This window comes from Phalaenopsis equestris, unplaced genomic scaffold (assembly GCF_001263595.1).
Source record: "Phalaenopsis equestris unplaced genomic scaffold, ASM126359v1 Scaffold000057, whole genome shotgun sequence".
In the NCBI taxonomy this organism is placed as follows: domain Eukaryota; kingdom Viridiplantae; phylum Streptophyta; class Magnoliopsida; order Asparagales; family Orchidaceae; genus Phalaenopsis; species Phalaenopsis equestris.
The window spans coordinates 40,554-53,774 of NW_018164499.1; the positions used below are offsets into that span (position 1 = coordinate 40,554).

A 13,221-nucleotide genomic window follows, 5' to 3' on the forward strand; every position below is an offset into this window, starting at 1 on the left:
TATATATGTATGTGTGTGAGAGATCGATGGGTCGTCGTTCCCGCTCTGCTAGGGTTTCGCCTCATGGCAAACCCTAGCGTCTGCTACGCTTTCATGGTCTACTTCATCTGGTCGCAGGGTTTCGTCTGTCGCAACGTTTTTATCCAGTAATTTCCTCTTTCTCGTCTGTCGCAACGATCTCGTCTGGTCGCAATATTTTTGTACAGCGATTTCCTTTTTCTCGTCTGTCACAACGATCTTGTCTAGTTGTAGTGGTCTCGTGTCGTTCGTCGTGCTCAAAGACTGACAACAGGATTTCACGTATGCTTCGTCTTGCGTCCCGTTTCGTCGGCGGCAGTTGGCAAGCTGCGCTAAGCTCCTGATGTGCTTCTGTGAAGCACGCTAATGGCCTCAAAGCTTTCCTACGCCGCCGGCCTCGTCAGTGATAATATCGTCAAACCCTCCGATGTTGCAGTGGTTCACAAACGCAACTCCTATTTCCACCTTGCAGATACCCAATGTTCCCGCAGATGTACCATAATTCTGTTGCAGAACATGGAGATTGCAATCTCATCAAAAAAGTAGAGAAAAATGCGGGCAAACCAGCATTATTCTTCTCTGACGCTGAAATTTCAACTCATGCAGGAAAATACAAATTTTTACTAGTTGAAAAGTTCCAATTAGGTCGCCCTACGATGGAGATTATCAGGAAGGTTTTTGAAGATTTAAAACTAGTTGGGGCTTGGTACGTGAGTCTTTTCGACGGAAGACATGTTATGATACAGTTGAGAATAGAAGAAGATTACACAAAGATTTTCTCAAAAAAATTATCACAATCGAGGGCAATCATATCAAAATTGCTCAAATGGACCCATGATTTTGATCTCAGTCAAGAACCCCCAATTGCGTCTATCTGGTTCTCATTAACTGAACTCAAGTTTTAATTCTTTGATCTACCTATCTTATATGCAATTGGGACTATCCTTGGAAAACCTTTGCAGCTAGACACACCTGTAGTTCATTTCTCAATGCTCTATTATAAAGATTTTGATTGAAAATGATATTACACTACCACATGTTGAAGAAGTTTGGCTTGGCAACTCATAATGGTTATTGGCAAAAAATCATTATGGTACAAAAATCCTATTACAGCAAGCACTGCAAAATATTTGGACACCTGCAAGAAAAATGTATTAGATTGCACCCACAGTTGATAACAAATAGTCAAAAGCAGGAACATGTTGTTAGTGCACCCCACGTGCCTGAACGCGCTCCTAACAAACCTGATAACAACCAACCTGAGGAGGGAATCACCACAATGCAAGAAATGGTGTCTGCCCCTGAGAACTCTTCTCCTAACCATACTATAAGGGATAATGTTCAGACCGAAAGTCAGGATAGCCCCGCAACTCCTATTCAGGAAGCATCAGGTGCAGAGGTGACGATTCACACTTCACATACACTGGAACCTATCGTTGTGCCAACGACTGTCTTTCCTTCTACTGCGGTTCTAATATCTAATCAGACCAAGGATCACATGAGTCAGTTTTCAGATGAACAATAGCAGGTTTACACTTCTCGACGGAAGAAGGTCGGGGAGAACTTAGAAACTTAATGGATGATACTTTGGTTACTCCGGATAATGACACGACACTTTAAAGTTTATTATCTGGCTTCGCTCCTAAAACTAGAGGAAGAGGCCAAACTAAACCGGCTCGTCTCTAGCTACTTGTTTTCTGCATGTTTTAATTTTTTTTTTAGTCTATTTGTATCCTTTGTTGGGGTAGTACTGTACTTGATATCGTATGGGTAGGGTGCCTCTATTGGGCCCTCTTCATACAGCCTTTATTTATCTTTTCTATTTCAATAAAATCAGCCTTGGGCTCTTCCAAAAAAACATATATATATATATATATATATTAAATACATATGTATATATATGCATGCATATAGGCTTTCTTTAATAAATTTTTAAAAATTTAAAAGTACTATAGAGCTCAAAAGCTATCGTCGAACATGTGAGCTAATGCTAGAGGTCGAGCTTTATTAATCAGCTCAAGTTCAAGCTAAGAATAAATTGGTTGAGTAGAGCTCCAATTAAGTGTGGCTCAAGCCTCGAGCACAATTTGACTCAGCTTAAACCCCTACCCTTGATCATGATAAAGTTAAGTTGTAGCACAAAACTTTTGAGTAACTTCCTAGTCAATTCTTATATGTTTTTCACTACAATTGGGTTGTAGAACATCACTTATGGGTGACATTCTTAGTTACATCCACTTCTCATCAATTTAAACCTTTTTAATGGAAAGATCTTCAAGATCAATTTCAACAAAAAAAATAAAAAACAAAACATAATTACAAATATAATCCATAATACTACTAAGCAAATAGAGTCACCGCTAAATATGAGTTTTCTTCTCACCAACTCCTAATCTCTCACTTGGTTCATCTCTTTCAAAAAAACATTGCTCAATAAACACCTTACTGAACCCAAAATTAATTCATCAAGAAATCAAATAGTGTGATTAATAGTAATTATTTTGCATTCCTTCAAAATTTGGTCCGTCCTACATTTAAACTAAACCTGCAGTTATTGGATACTTTGATTCCAGAATGAAATAAAACATATCACCCAGCTTTTCTTTTCCTTTACTGATTTAGTATGATCCAAATACTCAAAATCTCCTACAAGTCCCCATCAGCAATCATTTTCTTTTTATTGGATTTGATTCAAGCAACAAAATCTCATTAGGTTCTCCCTAACTGCACCAAACAAAAGTTTGCTTTTTCAATCAAAAGTAACATGCAGGAGTATCCATCTCCGTCCACATCTATTTATTTTTCGGATCCTCCACCATACCAAATAATCTTTGAATCCCAAACCTTTCCAAATCTACTTACTTCCGATCTGCAAGAGCCTTTATAAATAATGTCCATGAGAAATTGAATACAAAGGCATAAAGAAAAATATATTTTTTATACATGTTTTATTGACAAGGGCAGCTGTGTAGTTAGCAGGAATCAATATTTATTTATTTTATTTATTTTGAACTCATAAAAGTGCCTTCATTCTTCAATAATTGAATGAGCTCCTCATCCAATGACATTTTACTTGAAGAAAATTGAACTCTTATTAACAATGCAAATAGTTGGTCTAGCCACACTGTTTAGTGCACTGACACCCCAAATATCAAAGTTAGTGCTCCAAAAACTTTATAAACATATACAAAAAAAACATCCATTTAAGCTAACAAAAAAAAAGGATAAATTAAATGTGTAGGTCCCTGAGGTCAAGAAATCGTTTCAAATTTGTCCATGTTTTTAAAACCCTTCCACTTGGGTCCCAAAAGCTTTTTTGTACGCAAAGGCTAGTCCCTGAGGTAAATTTCAGGTCTCAAGTTTTCTTTTTATAAATAAGAAAAGCTTTTTTATTTGAGCTGGTGTAGAGGTAGAGAGTAAAGGAGAATAATGTAGGTCATTTTGTGCATTTTATTCTTTATTAACAGTTTTTGGCCTTTTAAATCCCAGGGACCCAATCAAGCAAATAATAGTCTTTTAAAAACATGCTCTAAGTCTAATGTGAGAAGTGCCCTATATATCTCAGGGATCTGCGTGTAATATACCCAAATATAAAATCAACTTGACCATCAAAAAGTGCAAGTGCACTATTACTAGTGTTTGTAAGAGAATAACCTTTGAACTAAAACGATATTATACCTTGTGGCAGTAAGCACGAGTTACCATGTTGTTAATATGCTTCACCAGGAAAGCTTGGAGAGCTCCATTCTTCTCCCTTTTAATGTATTCCAAGTAATTTGTGTGGACGACACCAACAACATGGTTGAACTTATCAGTCCAACGTTTGCCATGATGGTACCAGTTCAGGTGCTCTGGTTCTTCAAGTATTGCGATATCAGCTTTCTTGGAGGGTATGAATTCTGAAGTGTCTCCAGCAGGTATAATACTGCGCCTCTCTTTAGAGAACTAGACAAACAAAAAAATAAGGATACACTTAAGTTGCTAATTTGGAGAATAGCTTTGAATAGAACTAACCAGAAATGTACCTTCCCAGGATAAAAGGAGATTTTAAAGTCTGTTTTAAAGCCAACCCTCTCTTCTAACCAGCTTCGTATGTAAACTTCCTGCTCTTCTGGAGAGCTGAATGTAAGGCTATTAGGATACACTAACTCCTGATCTGCCTTGCAAAGCCAAGGTACCAACAATGTTACTTTCTGTTTTGCAGACTTTGCCAAATATGCAGCTCGGAACAATGGGTTTACAGCGGTTCCCGTCATCCATGGGAGACTGGCAGTCGTGATAATTGCAACATGGCGTTTCTTATCTTCTATGCCATGATTTGTAAAACCAGTCCAATAACTGCCATCAGAATGATAACCGGTGCTTTGTAGCACACTAGCGATTCTGAAATTAAGATCATTGCTGATGTTGTGATGCTCGATAAGGGATGCATCTTCCCCAGACACAGATTGCAGATGATCTTTACGCTTGTTGGACAGTGATTCCACAATTTTGTCACATATATCTGCACAAAAAGGTTGAAAAAATTAAACAAAGCCACTGATACATCAATCAAGTAGAGCAATATTGATGAGAAGATAGTGTTGAGATTTGTATCTTATTTTGAGGGTGTTGGCATCAATTTTTAATGTCACGAGTGTAGGGTGTCCACCTGCATGGCTCGGAATAGTTTACGGCCCGTCCGTAATATCCGATAATTCAGCCACCCACCCAGGACCTTTCGGCGCGTGTTGAGGGGCACGTAGTCAGGGTCATTCTACTAGGCTTTGGCTTTTGCTTAGGCGAAAGCCGGTCGGCATTTCACGCATCAAACAACTTAGATCGAGGCGGCAAATATTATTCGTCGCTCCGCGCACGAAAATGGCTCGAATTGGCCCGATTGTCGAAAAAGTGATCTGAACGACCACGGAATGAGCTTAAAATGTGTCGGATGAGGGTTAATTAAATAATTATTATTGTAATTATTATTTTAATAACAATAATAATATTATTTTCTCCCTTTATTTAAACTATCGCACTGTTCCTCCCCCAGGAGGCAATTCGTGAAAACCTAAGCGTCGTCACCTCCCTTTTCACAAACAAAACCCTACCCGAGCTCCTCGGTCGCCCGCATCGCCGGCCGGCGCTCCTCACCAACAAACACCGGCGCTGAAGCTCTCCTTCGCGCCGCCGGAGCCCCTAGCCCGAACTCGAAGCCTTCTACTAATCTCGCCATCAGCCGCTCGGGTCGCCTCCTTTGCCTTCGAAGCCTGTCGTCCGGTGCTCCTCACCGGCGAGCTCCGATGACACGTCCTCCAGCCGTCGGCGTCCTTGCTCCGCAGGTCGCGCCACCTTTCTCCTCATCTTCTTCTCGGCCCGAGATCACGCCGCCTCCCCCCTCGCTCCACCGTGCCCCGCCAGCCTCGCCGCCGAGCCGTCCTTCCTCCAACGTCGGCGACGAAATCTGGCCGACCACAGCCCCTCCCTCATTGGCTTCCATTCTCGGTACGAGCTTCCTCCTTCCTGACCAAGCCTTCTCTTTGGCTCCTCTTCCGTCGGCAAAGCCTCCTCCGACGGCGAAAACCTCCGACAGTGAAGTTCCTGTCGTCGCCTCTTTCGTGCACAAAACTCAGGGCAGCGCACTTCGCTTTCCCTCGTCGAAGCAGCGAACACTTGTTGGGCGGTGATAGCATTGCAATGCAAGATCCACCATCCGACTCCTCTTTTTGAAGGTACATTTTGGTTATATTTTCATATGTCAAAATTAGTTATTTTTGGGTACTTTGCATACCACACTGATTCCTGTCTTCTCTTGCCCCCACGATCTCTATGTTTCTTCTTCCTCATTGCACGGTTCGTTGCGAGGCACATCGGTGCATGGACCGGACGCCGACGACTTGAAGCAAGCAAAGAGAACGCGTCTGCAACCGTCACGGTGATGAGATCTCCTAAACTCCTAGCTAGCTCTAGGTTTAGTAATGTCTAGGCACGTGAGTTCGATCGCCCACACGGGGTGCGTGCACCGGCATGGGTCGGCGCGACGACGTGCCTGCATGATGGATCGTTGGTTTTCCTAGAGCTAACTTTTAGGTTAGGACTTCCTGTGCGTGACCAAACACCCTCCGTATAGCCGAGTGTCTCCTCTTTGTTGTGAGTCATAGCACAATTTCTGATGGGTCGGAGTTGATAGGCGCAGTCCGTCACTTCCCTTACTTTGGGTTCCCCAGCTTTAATTGGAGAAGTTGGGAGTTCGGACTTGGCAAAGCGAGAGAAGTTTTGTAGTTGTCTCGCTTTGCAAATTCTAGAAGAGTTCACAAAAGAGGAAAAATTTTGTAGCTAGCACATTTCGTGACGCCGTGGAGAGTTTCCCCCTCGGAGATCCGGCCCTCGGAGATCCGGGGATCCGGGGAGAAAACTCCCCATATTTCCTCACCAAAGCAAGAGGCGGTGGTGCCGCATATCCAAGGGTTTAAACCCTATGTTTCCTAGGCGAGGTCGTTAGTACGAGCGTGACTCGCTATCATATGCGGTCGTTTGCACCTCATTGTTTGTATGTGCATGTCTTGCACGTTACATATTGTATGTCATATATCGCACTTGCACTTGCACTTGCACCTACAAGTTGCACTTGCACCTGCACCACTTGTGTCTCGATCGGTTGTTCTGGACTGGTAGGCACCACTTGTGTCTCGGTCGATTATCCTGAACCGATTACATCACTTGTGTTTCAGTCGGCTACCCCGACCCGGTTGGCACAACACTTTGGGTTAACCGAATATTTCATCCCGATCGACCGACCAATTTCTCCTTTCAATATTGTGTATGTGCATGTACATGTTTGTCTGCATAATTGATATCATCTACTTGTGTTGCATTTCTTCAAGTTACTGCCTTACCGGCATACCCTCTTTCTGGGCCGCTGCCGCCACGGTATGCCCATTCATTCGGGTCACTGCCTTACAGGCATAACTTCTTTTCGCGTCGTTGTCGTCACGAAATGCCCACCTTCGGGTCACTGCCTTATCGACCATCACGACATGCCCACCTTCAGATCACTGATTTACCGACATGCCCTCTTTCCGGGCCGCTGCCGTCACGGCATGCCCACCTTCAGATCATTGCTTTACCGGCATGCCTTTTTTCCGGGACGCTGCCGTCACGACATGCCTACCTTCGGGTCACTGTTTTACCGGCAAGTCCTCTCTTCGATCATGGCTCACTGGGAGGGAACAAAGAAGATCGTGCAAGGATTTCGACGCAAGAAGGTGCGGACTGAGGCTTTTGCGCAAAGAGTAACGGATCGTTGTGAGGCGGGGAGGAGCGGTTATGGCGTGCTGGCTAGGAACAATGCGGAATGAGAGGGCAGCGTGGGGGACGACATTGATCGTGGCTTAGAAGGCGTGGCCGATAGGATTGATTGCACAGTTTAGAGCAGAATCAATCGTGTGAATGCTTCAATGGAAGGGATCGTGACTTGGATAGACTAAGCAGGGAGAGACGATCAACTCGGGGAAGGGCTTTCTCCATCTGCATCCATGGTTTCAACTAGGTACAGTGCGAAAAAAGAAGGATTGTGTTGCTACTCTGGAACATTGGCCAGAAGAAAGAGGTAGGGAGACAAAGGTGGAGAAAGATAGGAATTATGAAGGTCTTGTGTGTTGGGATTCAATCGTTGCCATCCTCGCTATTCAAGACCGAGGTCGTTGAAGCGGAATCAAACTAGTGCAAAGAAGGGAAGAAACGCGGACAAAGGAAAGGGCTTCAAAGTCGATTGTAAAGAGGAACAAGGTGTGAGGTCGAGAGGACTGGCAGATGTTAAAGAATAGAAGAGGCGTGAATAGTGCTCACATGATAAGAGATGCTTGAGTGACTTTCCTGTAGTGAAATAACAAGGGAGTTTTAAACATCTTTGTATGTCGTGGCCCTGTCGTTGCTATTAAACGAAAGAAGTAGCGGTGAAGGAGAAACATTTGGGTGAGAGACCGAAAAAGGCTAAGGAATAGTTATATTGATGATACAGAAGGAGAGTCGCATGAGGCTATACCTGGGCCGAGTGGATTTCTACGTACGCTATTAGCTTTGGTTGCATCAAGCTCATGTATGATAGGTGCTCAAGGGGAGACCCACGGGTGCTACAACTGTATAGAAGTGAGACACTTGAGCATGTCTTTGTTTAAAGCCACCCAAGGCAAGAGAAACTGATGGTCGTAAAAAATCTAGAGGTCGTGATCGTAATCGTGGGGAGAGGAGGCTACAGGGCAAATATGATGGTAGCAAGGAATGAAGGAAAGACAAGGGTAGTCTTTACCGATGAGGATCACAAGTTACTGGAAATGTTAAGGAGGAAGTAGAGAGCGGCAGGTAATATGACTAAGAATGCATCCACCTTATCATTATCCAAGAAGAATATTATAAGTTATGTTCACTAAGCTAAAAGTACTCATAATACACATGTTTTTATCTCTATGTCCACCACAAAAACACCAGAATGGATAGTAGATTCCGGTGCCTCTCGATGTGACAAGTGTCACCAGTGAGTTCCCTTCCTATACTCACCCAAAAGTTCGAGAGAGCATTCAAACTACTGATTGTACAACATAACCTATGGTTGGTACGGGTATATGAGGTGTATTAATTCTATGACTTTGTCTAATGTTTTGCATGTTCCTTCATTTCCAATAAGCTTTTATCCACGTGTGTCAATATACTCAACTAAAAGTGTTGTTTCGTTTGATATTTCAAAGGTGATCTTTCAAGAGAAGGGGATTGACAGAAGACTTGGGACTGACACATAGCATAGTGGACTCCGGTACTTGGACAGAGAGGAGATTAGCTCAACCTTAGCATCCATGATTGAGAATGTTGGGCAGGAGAATCTGAGAAGAGTGTGGAGCATGTTTTGTTGCTACATCATAAGTGCATTGAACACTCTTCATTTATTCTATTGAGTCGTTTGTATCCAACATTGTATGAAAAGGCAAATAAACAAAAACTTGTGTATAATGCTTATGAGTTTGGTAAGCACTAGGAATTATTTTATTAGTTCTAGTAAAAAGAATTCTTATGCTTTTAATTTGGTGCACTCATATGTATGAAAAATTTGTTCTACAACTTTTATGAATAGTTACAGATATGTCATGACTTTCATTATTTTTTTCTCGTGTTACTTGGTTATATCTGATGAGAAATAAAAGTAATGTACTTGCTTTCTTTAAAGACTTTTCACATAGCAAGTAATGTGTCTGCCTTCTCTAAACTTTCACAGGGCGATTCAGACTCAATATAATGCAGTGATTAAGGTATTGAGGTCCGATAAAAGGACAAACTATACTAACAGGGCATTTGGGGAATACTTGTCAATCCAAGGAAAACAGTATCAAATTACATGTTCATACACATCGGCACAAAACGAAGTAGCTGATAGGAAGAATAGACACCTAGAGGTAACTTGAGGAATGATGATCCCAATGAATGTTCCAAAGCAATTATGGGGGGCAAGCAATTTAGACATAAGTTCAATTGATCAACGGAATGCCCTCGAGAGTGTTAGATTAGAAGTTTTTTTTGTCAGATGTTGAAAGAAGAAAATAGTGGGAACCTCCCATTGAAGCTTTTTGGTTGTGCATGTTTTGTAAAGGACAACAGACAATCATTAGGGAAAATAAATCCTAGAGCTATAAACTGTGTTTTCGTGGGTTATTTTGCTACCCAGAAAGAGTATGTTTGTTGGAGTCTAATAAAGAAGATGTTATTTGTGAGCATGGTTGTCCTTTAAAGAGTTTGAATATTAGTACACACTGGAGGTGACCTCACCTTTTGGTGACTCATCAGATACTGAAGACATGAGGTGTGAGTGGGAGAATAGTGATGGTCAGAGATCGGTGGATGTGGAAATGATGCCTTGTCCCGCTGTGTGGGAAGGGTCAACTGAGAAAGAACCAAAAAATGAGAAAATTGAACCTAACAGTGGAGTGATTCAAGCTCAAAGGGAGCTGAGAGTGTATATAAGGAAAACACAGAATGAGGGAACAGTGTTTGTTGTGCCAACCATGTGATCAAGTCCCTTGTCCCAGTTAACCCCAACTCCTGATATACCAACACCTTCCACTTCAAAATCTAATTACCCAAGTGATATGATTCCTCTCACCTCTTATCCCACTCCCATGGCTTTAAGGAGAACCACTCGCAACAATGCAAATTGTTCTTCTGATTATTATTCTCCTGATTGTTTTGGTTGCTCACATTACATTGTTCAGTTTGTCTCATACTCTAACCTATCAATTGTACACGCAGCATTCATTGTATCTTTATACATTGTCTCTATACACAAGTGTTGGTAAGTAGCTAAGGAAAATCAAAAGTAGCAGGTTGCCATGCTGGAGGAACTTGGTGCTCTCGATAAGAACAAGACATGAGAGATAGTATCATTACCAGTGGGAAAAAGAGTTGTTGGGTGCAAGTGGATTTTCACAGTAAAACAAAATCCAGAAGAGAAAGTGGAGTATTACAAGGCACAATTGGTGGCGAAAAGGTACAGTGAGACATAACATTAACTATGACGAAACTTTTGCACCCGTAGCAAAGATGAATGGTGGGTGGAGGTGACCAACTTGATGTGAAAATCTTTTTCTTCATGATAAGTTACTGGAGGAGGTATATGGGCATACCGCCAGAATTCAGCACAGGTTAGACAGTGGGCAAGGTGTGCAGGCTCAAGAAGTCATTTTATGGCTTGAAGCGGTCTCCTCAAGCCTAATTTGACAAGTTAAGAAAAGCTATGGTGGACATGAGATATCAACAGATCAATATCGACCATACGGTATTCTTTCGTCAAAATAATGTTCACGTCACTATGTTTGCTGTGTATGTTGATGACAAGATTATCGCTAGTAATGATGAGGCAGAGATTACTCAACTAAAGGTTAGATTGGGCAAAGAATTTGAGGTGAAGGACATGGACAGCTCAGATGCTTCCTTGGAATTGAGGTAGCTCGTGGACCAGAGAGGATGGTTTTATCTCAGAGAAAGTTGGCGATCATATCACTATACTTGCTTTATATGTTGATGACATGATTATTACCGGTGGTGATGATGAGGCAAAGCTTGCTCAACTAAAGGTGAACGTATGAAAAGCCATAGATTCATAAGTTAAGTCTTTTTTTTAGAAAAATGAACTGCTTTCAAGGCCAACGGCTCTATTTTATGCAATTGTGATTTAATTAACTCCAAAGGAACACCTTCGGCAGCTTTTATTGATTTTGTTAGAACCCTTTATTGTGGTGATGACTAACCATGAATTATCCGGGTAATGACAATATATTGAAATAGCTGTCAAATATGCATACTTTTAGTCTCATAATTATGTGAAATGTTTGATTTATTTAGAAATTCTGTGTTGTATTGAGAGCTGTGCTTATTTGTTCAGTTTGTGATATATTAACTTTTTTTTATTGGTAGTGTAATGTTTTTTATTATAGGTGGTTGTTGTATTAATATATTATACTTATGGAGCAACCCATTGCACTTATTGAACTTGTCTCTTCGATTTTGTATTGTAGTCATTTAGTATATTTGATGTGATATTATATTGTGTAGTTCTTCTATTAGATTACAAGATAGTTAATTAAGTGGGTAATAATATTTAGTAGTAATATGCATTTTTGTAGGTTCAACATATGAAAAGCCATAGATTCATAAGTTAGGTCTTTTCTTTAGAAAAATGAACTGCTTTCAAGGCCAACGGCTCTATTTTATGCAATTGTGATTTAATTAACTCCAAAGGAACACCTTCGGCAGCTTTTATTGATTTTGTTAGAACCCTTTATTGTGGTGATGACTACCCATGAATTATCCTGGTAATGACAATATATTGAAATAGCTGTCAAATATGCATACTTTTAGTCTCATAATTATGTGAAATGTTTGATTTATTTAGAAATTCTGTATTTTTATTGAGAGCTGTGCTTATTTGTTCAGTTTGTGATATATTACCTTTTTTTTTATTGGTAGTGTAATGTTTTTTATTATAGGTGGTTGTATTAATATATTATACTTATGGAGCAACCCATTGCACTTATTGAACTTGTCTCTTCGATTTTTTATTGTAGTGATTTAGTATATTTGATGTGATATTATATTGTGTAGTTCTTCTATTAGATTACAAGATAGTTAATTAAGTGGGTAATAATATTTAGTAGTATTGCGATAAGTGAGGTGAACGGCCTTAAACAACTCAGATACTTCCTTGGGATTGAGGTGGCTCGTGTCCCAGAGGATGGTCTTATCTCGAGAAAGTATATACTAGATCTCTTCATAGAAACTGGCATGCTGAGATGCAAGACTGCAGTCTCTCCAATTGATTAGAAGGTCAAGCTGAGTGTAGAGGCGGGAGAGTCGGTTGATCGTGAGAGATATACCGAGTCACACACGTCCCGATGTCTCCTTTGTTGTGAGCGTGGTGAGCCTCTATATGCATGATTCAAGGGTCATATAGACGCAGTGTATCAGATTCAGAGGTATCTGAAGAGTGCACTAGAGAAGGGGTTGATCTTCGGGAAGTCGGTATGTAGACATTGAGGGCTATTCTTATGTTGAATGGGTGAGTTGTGCAGATTACATAAGATCCACCTCAGGATACTACATGTTTGTAGGGGGCAACTTGGTCTCTTAGAAGAGCAAGAAACAATTTGTAGTAGTGAGGTCAACAGCAGAGGCAAAGTACAAGGCAATAGTCTTACGAGTTGCCGAAATTATGTGGCTAAGGGAGCCTTGTTGGTCGAACTCAAGGTGGATCAAGGGACTCAAAGGAAGTTGTGGTGTGACAAAAAAGTCAGCAATCAGCATTATCAACAACCTGGTACAACACGATAGAACCAAATATGTGGAGATTGATAGATTCTTCATCAAGGAAAAGCTGAAAAATGGGCTACTGGAGCTAAGTCATGTAACCACTGGAGAGCAGGTGGCTGACTGCCTCACTAAAGAACTTAGTTAATTAGATTTGTCTAGATTATGTAACAAGGTGGGCTTAGTGGATATCTTCTGCCCATCTTGAGGGAGAGTATTGAGATTTGTGTCTTATTTTGAGGGGTCTACTTGTAAATAAAAAATATAGAAGTTTAGGGGTTATTTGTAAAATGTTTGTATGGCTCTATAGAGGTTCAACTCAGGAATGAAAAAAGCAATCATTTCTTCAAAATCATTTCTTCAGGTAGGCATCTCTTA

The 13,221-nt window shown here is 41.0% G+C and overlaps 1 protein-coding gene across 1 annotated transcript in view; it reads right to left on the reverse strand.

Annotated features, from left to right (window-relative positions):
* LOC110019456 (digalactosyldiacylglycerol synthase 1, chloroplastic) overlaps positions 1-13,221 on the reverse strand; it is a 29,408-nt gene that overhangs the window by 7,882 nt on the left and 8,305 nt on the right. Inside the window, exons 4-5 of the mRNA XM_020717116.1 lie at positions 4,044-4,522; positions 3,697-3,963 (exon numbers count right to left, since the gene is read on the reverse strand). Of these exons, the coding sequence (XP_020572775.1) occupies positions 3,697-3,963; positions 4,044-4,522 (746 nt within the window). The remainder of the gene's footprint in view (positions 1-3,696; positions 3,964-4,043; positions 4,523-13,221) is intronic.